Raw genomic sequence first — 16,730 nt, forward strand, 5'->3', positions numbered from 1 at the left:
ACTTTTGCTTTTCACAGCATTTGTCTCTAAATGTGATTTTTATTGGTATGCTTGTTAATCTCAAAGTATTTCCCTTTTTCTTTCTCTTCTTTTTTCTGCAGTGGGAAGAGATTAGTGGTGTTGATGAGCATTATACTCCAATCAGAACTTACCAAGTGTGCAATGTTATGGATCACAGTCAAAACAATTGGCTGCGAACAAACTGGATTCCACGTAATTCAGCGCAGAAGATATATGTGGAGCTCAAGTTTACCTTGAGGGACTGCAATAGTATCCCTCTAGTTCTGGGCACTTGCAAAGAGACTTTCAATCTGTATTACATGGAATCTGATGATGATCATTTGGCGAAGTTCAGAGAGCACCAATTTACAAAGATTGACACCATTGCGGCTGATGAGAGCTTCACCCAGATGGATCTTGGGGACCGGATTCTCAAGCTGAATACAGAAGTCCGTGAGGTGGGACCAGTTAGCAAGAAGGGCTTTTACTTGGCTTTCCAAGATGTAGGTGCATGCGTTGCCTTAGTCTCGGTGCGAGTGTACTTCAAGAAGTGCCCTTTCACTGTCAAGAACCTCGCCATGTTTCCAGATACGGTTCCTATGGACTCCCAGTCCCTGGTGGAGGTGCGGGGTTCTTGTGTCAATCATTCCAAGGAGGAAGAGCCACCCAAGATGTACTGCAGCACAGAAGGAGAATGGCTAGTGCCCATAGGGAAGTGCTTGTGTAATGCTGGCTATGAAGAAAGAGGCTTTGCGTGCCAAGGTAACGATGCACTCCATGTTCATAGCTCAATTATTAACAGGGCTTTCCCTTTATGTCCCTACTATGTGTATTGGGTCACGTTAATTTTCTGCAAATTCTTGGGAGAAATAAATTAGTCCATAAAATTGCCATGGAAATAGGGTTTACTTGGTCTGTGTAAATAATGTAATTTGATTTTGAAATATTTGACAAGGTTAAATTGATTTTTAGATGTTACATTATGTAGCAAGTCTAGTTTCTCTTACCACTCTTGGAATTCCTTCTGGTAGATTACACTTTTCTCCAATGCATTTGTTATGTTATTTTTTGTGCGAATTTCTTCACTTTGTGTCTTGATGTATAAGTAGTTAATATCTACCGCTGGGCTGCATTGAGTAGTTGGGATTGATCAGAAAAAAATATATAGCATTTGTTCAGGTAGTGTAGTCCCTAAATACAGATGCGTATGGAAAATTAATGTTTGAATTTCAAAATTGCATTTTCATGAATGCTCATGTAAATAACTCAATCATTTTCTACGTGCTTTTGATTTCTGCAAACTGTGGTTATGTGAATGCTCCCAAGAACAGAGACTTACACCAGAGATGTTGATTTTTCCAGAAATGGTCTTTCAGATGTTATAAAAATACATAATGTATTTATCTAACATCAATATTAATCAAAACATTGGTGGTCTACATCTTGCTTTTTACAGAAGTATGGTGTGGATTTTTTAACTAGATGAAATTTTAAACTCTTTCCACAGTCCCTGGCTCTTAAATTGTCTTTAGTTAAGTAAATGAGTAGAAGTTAAATGTTAATATCTGGAAATGTCATAGATGGAAGGAGTAGTAGGTGAGATATTTGTTTGGTGTGCAGGTATGTATGCAGATATACATGTATCCATAAGAATAGACATTTCAAAGTTATTGGTGTTACTGTTCTGAACCTGGCTGAGAAGAGCTTTTTCCTTTTCCATCAGTTTGAAGGCAATCATTATATAATAACACAGGAGTGCTGGAGGGCTAGTAGGGCCTGACCGAGCCAGAGTCGGTATAGCCACATAATTGCAAAATATATTCCTCTAATTATGGTGACTCTTTCAGAAAATGACAGGTAAGATTTGTAGGAGAGGAGTACGAGTGTATTTTACTTGATTTTGTTTTTTGCCCTCAATATAAATAACTTGGGGAGTTGAATCTTTGTTTTTCTGCAGTTAAATACAGATATTAAGAACAACAAATTAAACTGCACTGCTAAGAGCTGAAATCAGGACAGGATATTTTATTATGCAGAAATGCTTCAGCTGGGGCCTCGTATAGCTAAAAATGTTGAAAAGTTGGTTGATACTCTTCCAACTACTGCATATAGTCTTGTTAACTACAAAGTCTTTTGTCTTTGTAGATAGTTGAAAGCTGTTGGGTTAGAATTTCAGTTACACATGAGCATAAAAAGGCAATCACTGCAGAAAGTGTCATACTAAAAATGTGCAAACAGAAGCAGAACTTAATAAAATACATAAATCATTAAGAATAGATTGTCAGATGCTTGGGATAGGCAAGGCATATCCTACTCACCTCTGCAAAGATTAGGGAAATATTGGGTATATGGCATAGAGTAATAATGGTAATCAGGGGCATATATGGGTATATCATGCATGATTTTGAAGACATAAAATCAGACCATTGAAATACGTATAGTTTTTTTCACTTCCTCACCAACTGTTGATCAAGGAAGTGATGCATGATGAAACCATTAACAATAGTGACAGGTCATTCTGGTTTATTCTGATTTAACATATAACGTTCTGCTAACTTTTATTGTAAGTCATATTTATCAAATATTTTTGGTGTGATGTGATTGAAGTGGTGCTCTAAAAGCAGTCGGTAACCCAAAACCTCTCATTTGTTTGCATCAGTAACCCAGCAGGAGTTGGATTGTTCGGAAAAAGAGTTCAGTTTTAAACATGTTTCAACCTCAGGCTGATGGTTACTCCTGTATCCTTCTTTTTTCTTTCTTTGCTCCTTTTCTTTCTCCTCCTTTTGGGGAGCTGGGTCTTGCGATTTTTCGGTTGTAATCAAGACAGCAATGTAACCAGGACTGTAGTCTGAAGAAGAGCCAAAAATGGTGTGTTGCAAGTATTGGCTGGAATGAAGGCCTTATTGAGAAGAAAAAGAAAATGTTCAGCTGAGGTTTGAAATAATACCAACAGATAAATTTTTATTGCAGTAGTTTACAGCATTCACCAACTTGCAGTGGCCATCACTACTTGATCTTATTATTTCTAATTAATTTTTGTTTGCTTCTGGAATGTTGCTTTCAGAAGCAGTGTTGTTTTGCATTAGCAGGAGATTATCACTGATGATTAAAATTAAGGACCTTAATGGTATGCCATCAGCCCATTTAGATTTCCCTGAGAACAGTTTCTCTTGGTACTTGAGCAATTATGAAGGTATAGTCATGCTCTCAAACAGCGGAAGCCTTTTTTTGTCATTGGTGTGATACAAACATATCCACATTTGGTTCTAAAAAGCCCAAGCTGGTCTTTTGGGTTTATGCGGAATCTTGGCCCTTGTTGGTTAGGTTGTTGTTCTGCTCTTGGTCCTACCAACTAATTCACATTTTACAAATTCAGCAGTATGATACCTACTTGTTAAAGAATTGGGACCTATTTTGTCATGACCACACTTGTCCTCACTGTTGTGAGTGTGTGGAGAAGTGATTTATCCAAAGCTAATTGTGTACCTCACTTTGAGGAATTCTAGTCTTCACAATCTACTTCAGTTGAGATTCAGCATGAGATTTAACACCTCTTACAGCAAAGATTTTTACACTTGTTAATTATTTTAGAGGGAGCAGTTTCATTGAAGTAAGATAAGGTAAACTGTTACATTTGGACCATGTTGGAAAAGGCACTCGTTCATAGTTTTTTCTGTTATCTATGTTATTTATAATTAGTTAAGTAAATATGGTATATGTAATCCATTACTTACTGTTCATTATTGAAGCTTTGTTAGCACATACCTCACAGTCATCCTAATAAGTCATATTTTAATATTTTTTTGTTAATAAAACAACTTCTTCACAATATGTTTTCAAAATTGTCTTCATGCCACCTTGACCAGACTACGTCCTTTATAGCATCTTCTCTCTTAGAATTACTGTTTTAACTTATTTCAATTAGGAAAGAACATCTGGTTGGAAATACACAGTGAATGTTACTCTTTCTGAGATTCTTCTGTCAATTTCCCAGTCAACAGGGATAACTCATCTTTTCCATTTGTTTTTTTGTAAAACAACCATAGTGAATTAGATCCAAAGGTTTATCTGCCTTAATATTCTTTCTCTGACAGTGGCTAAGAGCAGGTTCTTAAGGGGAAAAAAAACAACAACACAGCTGTATGAAGCGCTGCTTTACTGGGTATACATTTCATCTTCTACCAATCACATCCTGCCTTCCAAAGTATTAAGGTGTCTTGTAAGAAATACTCTTTTTAATAGGAATCAGTGTCTTGCCACCTGTTAATTTGTCTTCTTTTTTTTGAGTGTCTAAGTTTTTATGGCAATGAATGCGATAACTACTCTTGTGTAGAATAACATACCTTCTTGCTGTATCTAAGCCTTCTGTTTGAAGTCAGTTGGATAAGGTTTTCCATAGCCTTGTATAGTGAGAAAATAACTGCTGCCTTTTTAGCTTGGTTATTCATGATTGTCTTGATCTCTCTCTTGTCTACTACTTGTTGTCTATTTTCCCGGCTCTCAGTCTGTTTTAGTGCCTTCTTATTTGGAGGACAAGCTAATTTCTCAATACTTTGACTCATCCTTTTTGACTGAGTTACTCATTTTGACTATTGCTGTGCCTACTCAAAACAATGCAATCTTTGCAAAAAGGACAATGAGGCTTACATGCAATATTCAAGTTACATGTACACAAAGAACTTAAACAGTGGCATAATGTTTGGAAAGGAGCATTCACATCACCTGTCCAGTGAGTGATTTGTATGTGGAGAACCTAGGCTCTGTTTGGTTTTGAATGATAGAAGAAACAGACTTCATGATGTGAAGGTTGGCTAGTTGGGGTAATAGCATCAAAACAAATGGGTAAATGTAGGATGAACATTAGAAAAACTGTCTTTACTGTTAGTTCTGTAATAATTTGCAGCTCTCCTTGGAGAAATATTGGAAAACTCATTTCAGGAGATGTTTTTTTTAAATGCGGTAACCAGATGATAAAGGAAATCCTGTACTAGCAGGGTTGGACTAATAAACCTCTTCCATCCCAAACGTGTCTATTCTGTTGTTGATTTATTTCATGCACTTCAGAAAGCCTAGCTGGACCTGGAGAACATTTTTCACACTGATATTCTTAATTAGCAAACATGCTGTGGGCAGTTATATACCCACATGGGAGTGTGATTGAGCTTGAATGTTCTTTTGAGCACTGCTGGTAGGTGAGGCTTTAAATGAAAAAGGCTTTGTGACTCATCATGAAGTGGAAGGTGAAACTAGTGAGCCTGAAAGGAATGGCTCACTAAGCATTGAATCACATTTTCTGCATACTACCATTTCAGGGATGGGTTCTAAATTTTAGTTGCTGGAATTGAGTAAATATGAATTGTGCATTTTCTTGTGGTGCTATATAATAAAATTAAAAGTTTAACCTCAAGTGACTAATACATTGTCTATAACAAAGCCAGAAGAAAAAGAGAGGCTTTAATGGGATGGTTCCTTCCCTATGTATATCATTTTTTGCAGTTAATCATGTGGGTTGAATAGAAGGAAAGGGAGTAAGGGGAGAGGGAGGGAGAGGTGAAGCGTGCCTGGTTATTGCAAAAAAGACTCCACGAAATCTCGACTAACACTAAATTATTCAGTGCTTTAGGTTGTATAGTGAGCATATCCCAAATCATATTTCTCTCTCCCAGAGTTTCTGGAGATATGAAAGGAATGCCATCTGTGACTGCTAAATCCAAACCATTGCATTCATTGCTTAATTCTTTCACTAGAATGGATACTGCACTTGAGACAGAAGTATGTAAAACATCATTAATACTTAGGATGGGAAAACATTTCTCTTTTTTTGTTATGCTTTTAACAATCATTTTGTCTTTGAATGAGTAAATATGTTTCTCTTGCTTATAGCAGTAGATAAAAGAACTTTACATATAAAGAGAAAAAAGGTACTGTGAGGAACTGTTTAGCTTTGTGCGAGTGAAAACAGACGGAAGCCACGCATGCTTGCTGCAACTGCAGAGACGATAACATTTTCCCTTGGAAATAGCAGAGTGACTCAGGATGTGTTGCTTATCCTTCGGAAGCGTGTGATTTTAAGTCTTAAACTGCGTAGGAACGATTATGTTAAATAAATTGTAGGAACTGTTCATATAAAGATTGTCAAGTAATAAAAGACTTGTAAGAGTTTTCTTATGTGAAATCTGAAAAAGCTTATGGATTCCTATTTTTTTTAAGGAATAGCTTTGAGGTGCATTTTTTCCTTAGATTTGAAGTATGTTTTCAATTTTAAGAGGGTTTTTTTTAGAAAGGTACTCTTAATCTTTTGAGCTGGTAAACTTAAAATGACAGCAGCTATAAATTATAAATCACTTTATTTGTAAAATATTCATTATTTTCATTCACTTTATATTCTATAAATACATAACCAGAGCACATGGTGAAGGATTTACCTTTCTCCTTAGAATTTATTTGACTCCTAGAAAGTTACATGAGAGATACCTAGATGATTTTTTCATACAGGCAAAATTAATTCTGCTCTGAGTACTTTGGGAAGATTACAGCGAATGTTTTATGTAATATTTTCTGTTACAAATCTGGAAAATATTCTCCAATTTGTACATCATAAACAATCTAGACTCAAAGTGCAGAACTGCTTGGACAAAATGTTGTGGTTTATAAACGAATTTGTCACATGTTCTGAACAAGCCAAAATTAAAAAAGAACGTTCTACAATTACTCGAAACAAGATTTTTTTGGTATGACACTATACAGGTTCTCAAGTAGGAAAGCAGATGCTCTCTAGTTACATAAGAAACTTGACTAAATTTCTTGCAGATTATGACAGGCATTTAAACAAATGCGCGTTTGCAAATATCTTTATTCATTATTCATTTTTAATATTCAGTGATTAGGAGCCAAGTATTAGTTTTCTTTAAGAAAACTTTTTAATACTTTTCTCCAAGTTGTTTCATGATAGTGTGTCAGCATGTTGCATCAGTAGGTACTTCAGAATTGAATTCTGAGTGTATTTGAAACTAGTATGGAAATGGAAATGTTTGCTCAGTAAATATTTGCAGAAACATTAGTGATGGGCAAAACACAGCTTAAAATAGTACAGTTGCACTGTCTGTATGTTGCAGATCTTTGTAGAGCTGGTGCTTGTTATGCCTGAGAGTGCATTCCATGCCTGCTTTTCAAGCAGCAAAAAAAAAAATAAGGCTGTGGAATATGCTGGATATAGATCCAGAATCCACAGTTTAATGAGTATATGTGAGATACTTTCTTTTTGTTTTAAACACAGACATTTGTACCTTTATTCTGTGATTCTTACTTGCTACCATGGAATTTCTGCACAGGATTTTACTGCAAGTATCTCACTGATTTCTATCACTGAGAATCCTAAGGGATCTTGGTGGCATTTCCGCAACCTTTTTGTTTTAATGGCTTTGCTGCTTTGGAGGTTTTTCAAAAGATTAAAAGCTAAATTAATAAAATCATCCTGAACATGTTTTGCTTGTATTTTGGTGACTTTGAATAGAAGCTTTGCTCAGAGTGACAAAAGATTGCATTGTCAGTGTCAAGTCCTTGAGCATGCACTTACTCCATCGGTTTCTCTGCCTGTGCATAGAGTTATTTGACAATCCCTTGTTAGTTCCAGAGCAGAGCTTATAAAGGCTAACAGGGGTTTGTATTACAACTGACAGCTGGCACTAGGCTTTAATAGAGAGCAATTGTAGTGAGAACTGCAAGTTTTGATAACGTTCAACAAATATGCTCTTAAAGTAAGAATCATCTTGAAAGATGAGTACAGGAAAACAAGAATATGTGCATATCTGCTGCTCCTCAGCGTGAAGCGCATGTTGTCAAAACATGCTGTTGGCAGACATCTAAATAACCAGTAATTGATATCAGACTTTACTGGAAACAGTTGGACCATGGGTTTCCAACCTTTTGGCTTTCCTGGGCCACAATGAGTAAAGAGGAGCTGTTTTTGGCCCCATATATGTAGGTTGCTCCAAAAGTAATGCTTCATATTTATTTCAGTAGAAAAGATAATAGAGCCAAAGAGCACAGTTGTGCTTTGATAAAGCAAATTCTCAGCTACAGAACACTTTTTTTCCATATAGTCACCACCATTAGCTATGCATTTTACCCTATTTTTCCACATCCTCAGCACCATTAGCTATGCATTTTTGCCAGCAATGAACAAGAGCTTGCATGCCAGGCTTGTAAAAATCTGCACCAGCAGAGGTGACCTACTGTTGCTACTGCCATTGCTGAAATACACCACCCTCTGCTTCACTGTGCTCATATCCATTGCTTAGTCTCCGCTGATGTTCAGCTAGCATCAATAAATGTCAATGGGTGCTATTTCTTCTGCATTGAGGAATTCAGTGACACACCTTTACTTCATCCACACTTCCATGTCAGATGCCATTTGGTCAGACTGCTCCTCTGCTGCTGTCTGTCGCATGGCAACAAAAGCTAACAAAATATGGGTGGGAAGGTTCAACCACTATTGCTATACCACCATCAGCCTCTGATGGTGGATGTTGACATGGACCAATGGAATAAAATAGGAGGCATTACTTTCAGAGCAGCCTTCATGAATTATGTAATATAGTTAATGTATATAAGTAACAAAACCTATTTTAATTTTAAGGTTATTTTCATTAAAATGTATAAAAAAGACAACAAAAACAAAACTGGGGAAATATTTGACCTTGTTTTTGTGAAACTGCCGCACCAGTCTGTCTCAATGGCAGTGGTTGCCATTAGTGAGTTCTCAAGGTCTTCATCAGAGATTTTTGATGAAATGCTACTCTTCCTGTGCTTCATCCTTGAAAACAGTTTTTCACAAATGTATGTACTGCTAAAAAGCAATCATGTGAATAAGGCATGACTGTGAGGTGAGGGGTATTTCTCTGTAGGAAGAGAGAGCTTATAAAAATCTGGTAAATACACATGATTGAATTTCTGATTGCAACTCAGTACATCCCATTTGGACATTTACAGGTAACATATTTATGATGACTGAAAACGGAGTCACAAATTAACAAAAAAAATTGATTTTTTCGACAATCTTGAAAGCTACTCTCAAATTCTGTTATCAAAATAGAACGCTCAGCTGCATGTTCTTCTCTATTCACAGGACTGTGTTTAGCCAGTGTATCAAAATGTGTAACATTATTTGCCATCACTTGATCTGACACTGCACTGCACCCAGTGCCCTGGTTTCAGCCCAGATGGAATTAGCAGTGCACTGATGTTTGGTTGGTGCTGAGGGGCCAGGCCAGGCTGCTTGGTGGGTCAGAACCACTGCCATGGTGACATAGGGCAGAGGGTGGCCACCATGCTAGCTGGGCCAGGCTGTGGGTTGGACATACCTGACTTAGTCTGTGGAAGTATTGGAATTGTCTATTTCTTTGGATTACAAATCGAATGACAAGAGTTGTGTTCCTAATTTCCTGTTTTCTTTTCATTGTTGTTGTGTTGTTTTCTTGATGAGTGTTATAACCCGGACTTCATAGGGTCTTTTTAGGAAGTAGAAGTAGACTTAAACAAGGACAAATCCATCACAGGTCAAGGAGGAGAACTATTTCACTGTCGTGAATCTGTGGGCTCAGTGTTTGTCTACTGTAAGGTTAAAATTTGATGTGATAATTTAGAACAGCTGCTCTTTGACAGAAAGATTCACTTTCGACAAGGGAAGAAAAAAACATATGGTAAAAGTTGTCACTGTGCCAACCCTGAGTAACCGCAGAAGCGATGCAGGACGGTTCTCTAAGCAATATGGCTGAAATAATGCAATTTTACTTACCTTCGGTACTTCAATTGTTATGCTTCTTTTGAATCATACCTTATCCTGTGATAGTATTTTGTTGTTATTTTAAAATAATATCTTTTAGTAAAAGGCATCATTCAATGACAGAAGGAAGGTAGTAGCATTAAAAAAGATAGTTTGTTCATAACCTTCTCCAGATCTCTCTTTGTACTGCAAAAATGTATCAAAGTTTCATGGAATGATTTCTTCAGTTTTCAACCATAACAACATCCTTTGTTAATACATGAGTTCATTTGTTTTTAACAGAGTATTTAAGCATTCACTTACGTTACGTTGCCTTTATACGCGTGCTTAAATTCTAGTAAATTGAGCATGTGAATAACAGGAAACCTAATGAAATTTGTCATTTAGTATGGTTAGCTGAAGCAGTAGCGGTCAGCTCACATGTAGGAATGGCTTGGTCATAAGGACTTCACAATCCTAGGAACATTTAATTTGAAGGAGCAGCTTTTCATAAAAATTAAGTAAAATAAGTGTATTCCCTGCTGTCTTTGATTTGGCACAGATTTTTAATGGGAGGAGAATAATAGAAGAAATTAGAAGTACTCAGCACTTTGCCAAAAACAAGCAACTAAAAGCTCTCCACCGGCTGTCTACTTATGTCTAAGAATGCATCTTTTTCCTTTTTTGCAAGACATTAAATAATAGCAATGAGTTTTAAAAGAAAAAATAGTTCTTTTAGGAAAAAAAAAAACAAAGAAAATTTCTAAGCTGGTTATTATAAAGTAGTAAAACATTTTGTAGTGGTCATCTGTTACCCAGCTGAAGTAAGAAAGGCTATAAAGTTTATGTAACGTTATATTAAAGTTAGATATTAAACATGCTCTTTGATGTTTTGCAACATTATACAGAGATTTGACCTAACCTGAACAGTCCCTTAACCTCTGTAGAGCTAATTCAAAGATTTAGATATGCATGCCTAAATGGATTATGGAGCAGTTTTAAATTTTACATTATTCCTAGGAAGCCATGAGATGCAATAAGAACTATTCCTTTTATATGAAGAAATACAAATTATTCAGTATCGTGTAGTTCCAGTTTAAGAGGGGCATCTCTAGCTGCTATAGTGTTCTCCTTTAAATTACAAAATAACATACATTCTCTGAAATTTCAACAGGATGATTTTTTTTTTTTGTAATGTGATCCTACTACTGAGATGACAGGTATGGGCAGTTATTTTAACAAGCTGCTCTTCAAATCTGTTCTAGGAATTTCCAAGTTTTACTCCCTTAAGAATCATGTGGAAAACTAAAGCAGGGCTGTGGGATTGTGACTTGAAGTGAAGTCAAGGTGTATTAATCATGAACATGAGATCGCTGTTCCAGCTGTAAAACTGGCACTCACCCTGAAAAAAAACCAGGATTTGGGTAGGAAGCAAGTCATATTAAGCAGAATAAAATGTTCAGAAATCTCAGTTAACCATGGCTAATGAACATTCTGTTTCATAAATTAAGACCATTTGTTAAGCTGCTTGCTATACATACTGTAACCTCTGTGATTTCAGGGCCAAATTTGACTGTGAAGATGTGGTGTCCAGAGCATACACGGCAAGGCTGTATGAATATGTATTTGTTAACATAGGGTGGAAGTGGAAAGGCATTTAATTGCTCCTTTTGTGCACCATTTAATAAGCAACAGCGGTCTTGTTTCTCCTGCTGTGTGAGAGGATGAACTGGCAGTGAAATGAGCTGCAAAAGGGGAATCCTCTACTGTATCTTTTCTCTGCCTGCACTAAGTACAGCAGATGGTGGAAGAAAGAGGTTTACTTTGAAAGAGTCAAAACAGGAAAGCGAATGGGAAGAGAGAAGAATGGAGGGAAAATGTTGCCAGGGGGTAAGTAAGATAGACCTATGTCATTCGTTTATTAAAATCTAAATGCTTCTGTTAGCTTTCCTAAAAAGTAAAATGATTGAAAAGAGGCTGTGATGAGGGGGAGAAGCATTGATTTGGGCTGAGATGGGAGTAAGATTTCATGGTGGCTGGAAAAAGCAGGTGAGCATCTCCATGTTAGTCTTGTTCTGTTCTTATATGCTAAAGATGACATTCAAGTTTAAAGACAAAAAATCGAAGTGAGTGTTTAAAGCCTGGGTATACGGTAGGTGCTGTTTCTATGTATCTATCTATACCTATCTGATGATTCCCTAAGAAAGGTGGAGGAAGAGCATAGCAGAGCTTCTAGGGCTAAGGAGGAGATAATCCTTGCTCACCCGCACACCAGTGTTGCTGGTCCATTGTAATCCACAGTGAATCTGAAATTGTGATATGAATGGCATTAATTTCCATTCGGTGGGATTTCAATAGTTCTGATTCACATTTGCGTGTACTAACAACCTAACCTTTCAATTCTCTGTTGCTCCCTCTAAAGTTAAATATACTTTTTTCTTAACTGGAAAACACATGGACACGTAAACCAAAAAAACCTACAGCCTAAATCCTGCGGTAAAAGCAGGTGTTCAGGCAGAAGTCTGTTTGGTATAAAGTTTGTTTAAAGATGGATTAAGGGCTTCTTTGGATTTGAGCACACTGTTTATCTGTGCAATAATTATTTTCCAGGACCAATGTGTTTAAATTACTGCCTTAAAACTCAGGCATGCCTTCTCTCTCAAATTCTTTTATAATTAGGGATTATCTTATAGCCTGTCAGCTACCCATCTGTTGGTAAGCTTCCTGGTCTGTTTTGCAATCTTAACAGGCAAGTTGTTACTGCACACTTGCATGTTAGCATCAGATCCACAGATGTGCATCCACAGATTGCACATCCTCCAGATTGAAAAAATCATCCAATATACAGGTGTTTTCTTGTCTCTCTCTCTTTTTTTAATTGCAGCAAATATTCTAATGTATTAGTATGAAAGAAACATATGCCTTTATGACTGCATAAACGGTGTTGTGAGTAGTTTCTCTCTACTAGAGAAAAAAATTCATAGTTAGAAGTGTCTAGGTAGAGGAGGAAGTTGATTGATTCAGATATTGTTTCAGATCATTTTTCATAATCTTTTTTTGTAGCTTGTTGTTTTCATGCTGTACTTGAGAATTTCTGCTTCTGAGTTGTTTCTGCCTTTCACTTTCCTTGGAAGCACTTGATTGGCTGCAGCTAGAAGTCAGATGCAGCTCAGGGATACTGATTCTCCTGAATTGTTGACTTCTCCTAGGCACCTTGAATGCCAAGTATCCCTCCTGCCCTCTGCATTTGTTTTTCTTTTTGCTAGAGTTGAGATTGAGTAGGAAGGATATTTTTCCCTGAGTCGTTCTGGCAAATCTCTCTAGTTCCCTACCCCCTACCCAAACACATGTGAACATGAGGTTATGTATTCACCGTACAGTAGAATATATCTGATTTTTTTTTTAGCGTCATCTGGAAGTCTGAACAAAATCATTTGCTATTTCTGTGCTCTGGGACTTAGTCAAGAGCAATTTCAATCTCAGAGATATGTTTTAATAAAACTGTGGCTTTTGGTCTTTTGTTGTGGGATGTAAATACGTTTTGGGGCATTGCAACTTGTTTTGTGGTGCATGATGATGTGTTTTGTTGACTTTCTGTGGGCTGTTTCCTTGAGTTGGAAATCTCTATGTATCCAAGAAGGACTGATTTAAAAACAAAACATACAGTAAATGCAAGATTGCATATTGCCTCTGCAACCCATTCAGAAATGCTTACTCTTCTTGAATTGCAATCATGTTCTTCAATAATCTGAAAATATTTCTAGTTGGTGAAGAAGAAAATGTACTATTAATTCCTTCCTACCATAATGAAGAAATATGGAGTCAAAGGAACTTAAACTGTTACATCCGGGAGATTTTTGGATGCAGTGGGATATCATTCAGAAGTTCCCTTTATGTCAGATTGATAACATATGAAGAGGTATGACAATTAAGATTTTGCATGTAATATTGTAAATAGGCTTAAGAGTCCCACTGGAAAGTCATCGAGATCACACTTGCATAGTTTTCATAATTTCTAACAATGTGTTTCCTAAGAAATAAGGGCTTGTTCATTCTGGAGGGGTTCAGCTGAAGAAAAAAACATTAAGAATGACTGATCTGTGTGTCTGCTTTTCTTTGAGGAGTAGAGACATGTGGAGAAGACAGGAGGAAGGGGTTACGGTACAAGCAGCACGCCTCACCTCTGCATCAGTAGCTATTCATAACATCAAAGCATGCATTTTTTTTCTTTGTTGTTGTTGACATAACTTTTTATTTCACCTTCTCATGCTGTGATGGACCTGCAGACCTTTGCAAGGGCTACTTTTTATCCTTGTCTGCTGCATTTGTGTTCTGGTGAGAGAGAGTGGGTGGGTAAGGGGGAGCCAGCTTTCCTGTAGCAAATAGCTGGCAGGCTGTTTGGCTCAGGATTGATTCTCATTGCTGCTTCTCAGCAGGAGTTGGTGGGACTCATGACAGAGACAGATGATGGCATGCTAGATTCTGTCAGATGAAGCAGCAATGACTGCATGAGGAGGAATGCTTTCCTCATCAGCAAAGCTTGCTTTTGCCTTCTCTAAGGGGGAATGGTTGCCTGGTGGAGTGTTTTTGGTGTTTTTTTTTGTTGTTTTTTTTTTTTTACAGTTTATGAACAAAGCCTCTGAGCAAGAAGTTGATAATCTTGCCGTCTTTGAAATCAATTTCAGAATTCCCATTGATTTGATGTGAGTGAGCCAAGCGTTATGAACAGTGAGTAGTTCTTGGGCTGTTGAGAACATGTGGCCTTTTGATCATATGCTGTTCCTCTTAAATAGCAACTTATCAGCTAGGGAAGGCACTGCAATAAATCACTGAATCCTTTTATTTTGAAATACCTTACAACTCAAATTATGAAATTTTCAAAATTAGGAATTATTTAGCACATTCACACGGTGAAGATCTTTATCTCTTCCGGTTATTCGGAACTGCTTTGTTTTAAATTGTAATTTAAAATGCAGTTCAGTTAGACTGCTAACATGAGTCAGGTGGTATTCTTTTAGATTTCAGTAGACTCGTCTCTAAATCTAACACGAACCTGCACGCATAAACGTTTCAATTAACTATATGATGTTTATGTGATGCTAATTTTAGTGCGTAAATTATCCAATTAGAAAATGAAAACATGATTTTACTAATACGTAGAAATCCAAATTTCAGATGACCAATTTGATAAACAAATGCACAGTTAAAGAGATTATCCAGCAAATATTCCACCTAAAAATAACTTCTTGCTAAAAAAAAAAAAAAATCACCAGTACTAATATTTGGAATAATCATGTATTTGTGGGCATAATTTGGTCCAGCTGAAACTTAGGTTATGAAGTAGACAGATACGAGAGCTGCAAAAATAATATGTAATTCAGAGCCCAATTCTGCCAGCTTTCTGCATTTTGAGTAATTGTAGGAAATTTAATGGAACACTTGTCCATCATGGCTCTTTAAAAAATATTTGTTAAATGCAGGCAGCTAGAGATAACTGTTGTGTCTTATTGTAGAGGAATTATGAAGGCTTTGATTTTAGTGCTTGTGGGTTTTGTATTTTACATAGTCCTCCTGCTCACAGTTTCGTTACAGCTAGAGCTGTGTGCACGATAAATGCTTCAATTAGCAATATATTGAAACAGTTTGCAACTGTCACGCTCCTACCCTATAATTTAGAAATTTGCATGAATTATTGCATTCACAGAACTGAACTTGCAGTGTGCCTGAAGGCTTTGGGTCCAATCTTCTGGTTCAAATGAGTCCTTTCAGTGCTTTAAAAGAATAACTGTTCCTTTTCCCCTCTTTGTATTGACATATATTTTCTCTCTGTCATAGTGATACATATACATACATAGATAAATCCCAGAAAGGGAAGAACTGAAATCTGGCTTTCACTTGCTTTACATGCCTTGAGAGAGTCATTTATAAAACACGGGACAGGGAGATTGATTTGCAGACATTTGGAAGCTGTGGGGGTGATGCCTGACGAGGCTGACTGTCCCTGCATGGGGCGCCCTGTCTCAACCCAGACAGAAGCTGCTGGGATGGGGCCGGGCACCCCATTCTGGGGTGGATTCTCTGCAGTATTCAGCTTGGGATGACTGCAGTTGTGTTTGGCCACGGCTGCCGTGTGGTGCATAACCTCGTATGGTGATGCCAGGCATCAAAACAGGCTTGAGGGGAATTCACCTCATGTAAGCGATGTTAAAAGCAGCTAATCAGTGTTACAAACTTCTTTTAGAAACACATTGTGCTAATCCCAGAATAAGTCAGGATTGCACGAGTGTACCAGAATTGACGTATAGAGGCAGTTGTGACTTAAATAATAATTAATGCTTTTAGAGAGGGAGGGCTGTTTTAAAGACTTAGCTACCAAAGTGGATGCGGTGAAAAGAATCAAAACATGATGTGTAAGTTAAGTATCAGTGTTGTCTAAACCTTCCAGTTGCTTTTGTGGCTGCAGCCAAAAAAGCATTTGTTGGCCAGGCTTAATTTGTGCTGTGATTCAGTTTCTTACTCCTTGCAACAGCTGTTTTAGTCTGTTTTACCCTGAGGAAAGCTCGTAACTCATTATAGAGGGCTGTTTAAAAATAATTATTCAAATAATGCAGTAAACTATTGCAATCAGAATGGGTGGCTTTTGTTAATAGGCTGTAGTTCCCGTCTCCTCAGCTTTGTCCATAAGTGAGAGGCATTTATTATGAGGGTGGTAATGAATCTCTCTAACACATTGCCTGTATGCGTATAGCCCATTGCAGGTCACCATATGGCCAAAGGTGACAGTCCCCACAAGCTGCATGTGCTGCGCCATGCCCTGCTCCCAGCTTCCTGCCTTTGGCTCAGGGTGGCCCTCCTGGGCTCTCTTGCAGGCTGCTCCATGACTTGCTCTCATTACCTACTGTTTATTTGCCTCCTGCCTTCTTTCTTGTGTTCATACTCAATTCAGTCAGTTCTTCTTTTTCTTCCT

The 16,730-nt window shown here is 37.3% G+C and overlaps 1 protein-coding gene across 4 annotated transcripts in view; it reads left to right on the top strand.

The window, feature by feature from the left end:
• EPHA3 (EPH receptor A3) overlaps positions 1 to 16,730 on the top strand; it is a 216,107-nt gene that overhangs the window by 69,336 nt on the left and 130,041 nt on the right. For all 4 annotated transcript variants that reach the window (XM_021401433.1, XM_021401442.1, XM_021401453.1 and 1 more), the window contains one exon: positions 102 to 762. In XM_021401433.1, coding sequence (XP_021257108.1) covers positions 102 to 762 — 661 coding nt within the window. The remainder of the gene's footprint in view (positions 1 to 101; positions 763 to 16,730) is intronic.

This window comes from Numida meleagris, chromosome 1, assembly GCF_002078875.1.
Source record: "Numida meleagris isolate 19003 breed g44 Domestic line chromosome 1, NumMel1.0, whole genome shotgun sequence".
Taxonomy (NCBI): Eukaryota; Metazoa; Chordata; class Aves; order Galliformes; family Numididae; genus Numida; species Numida meleagris.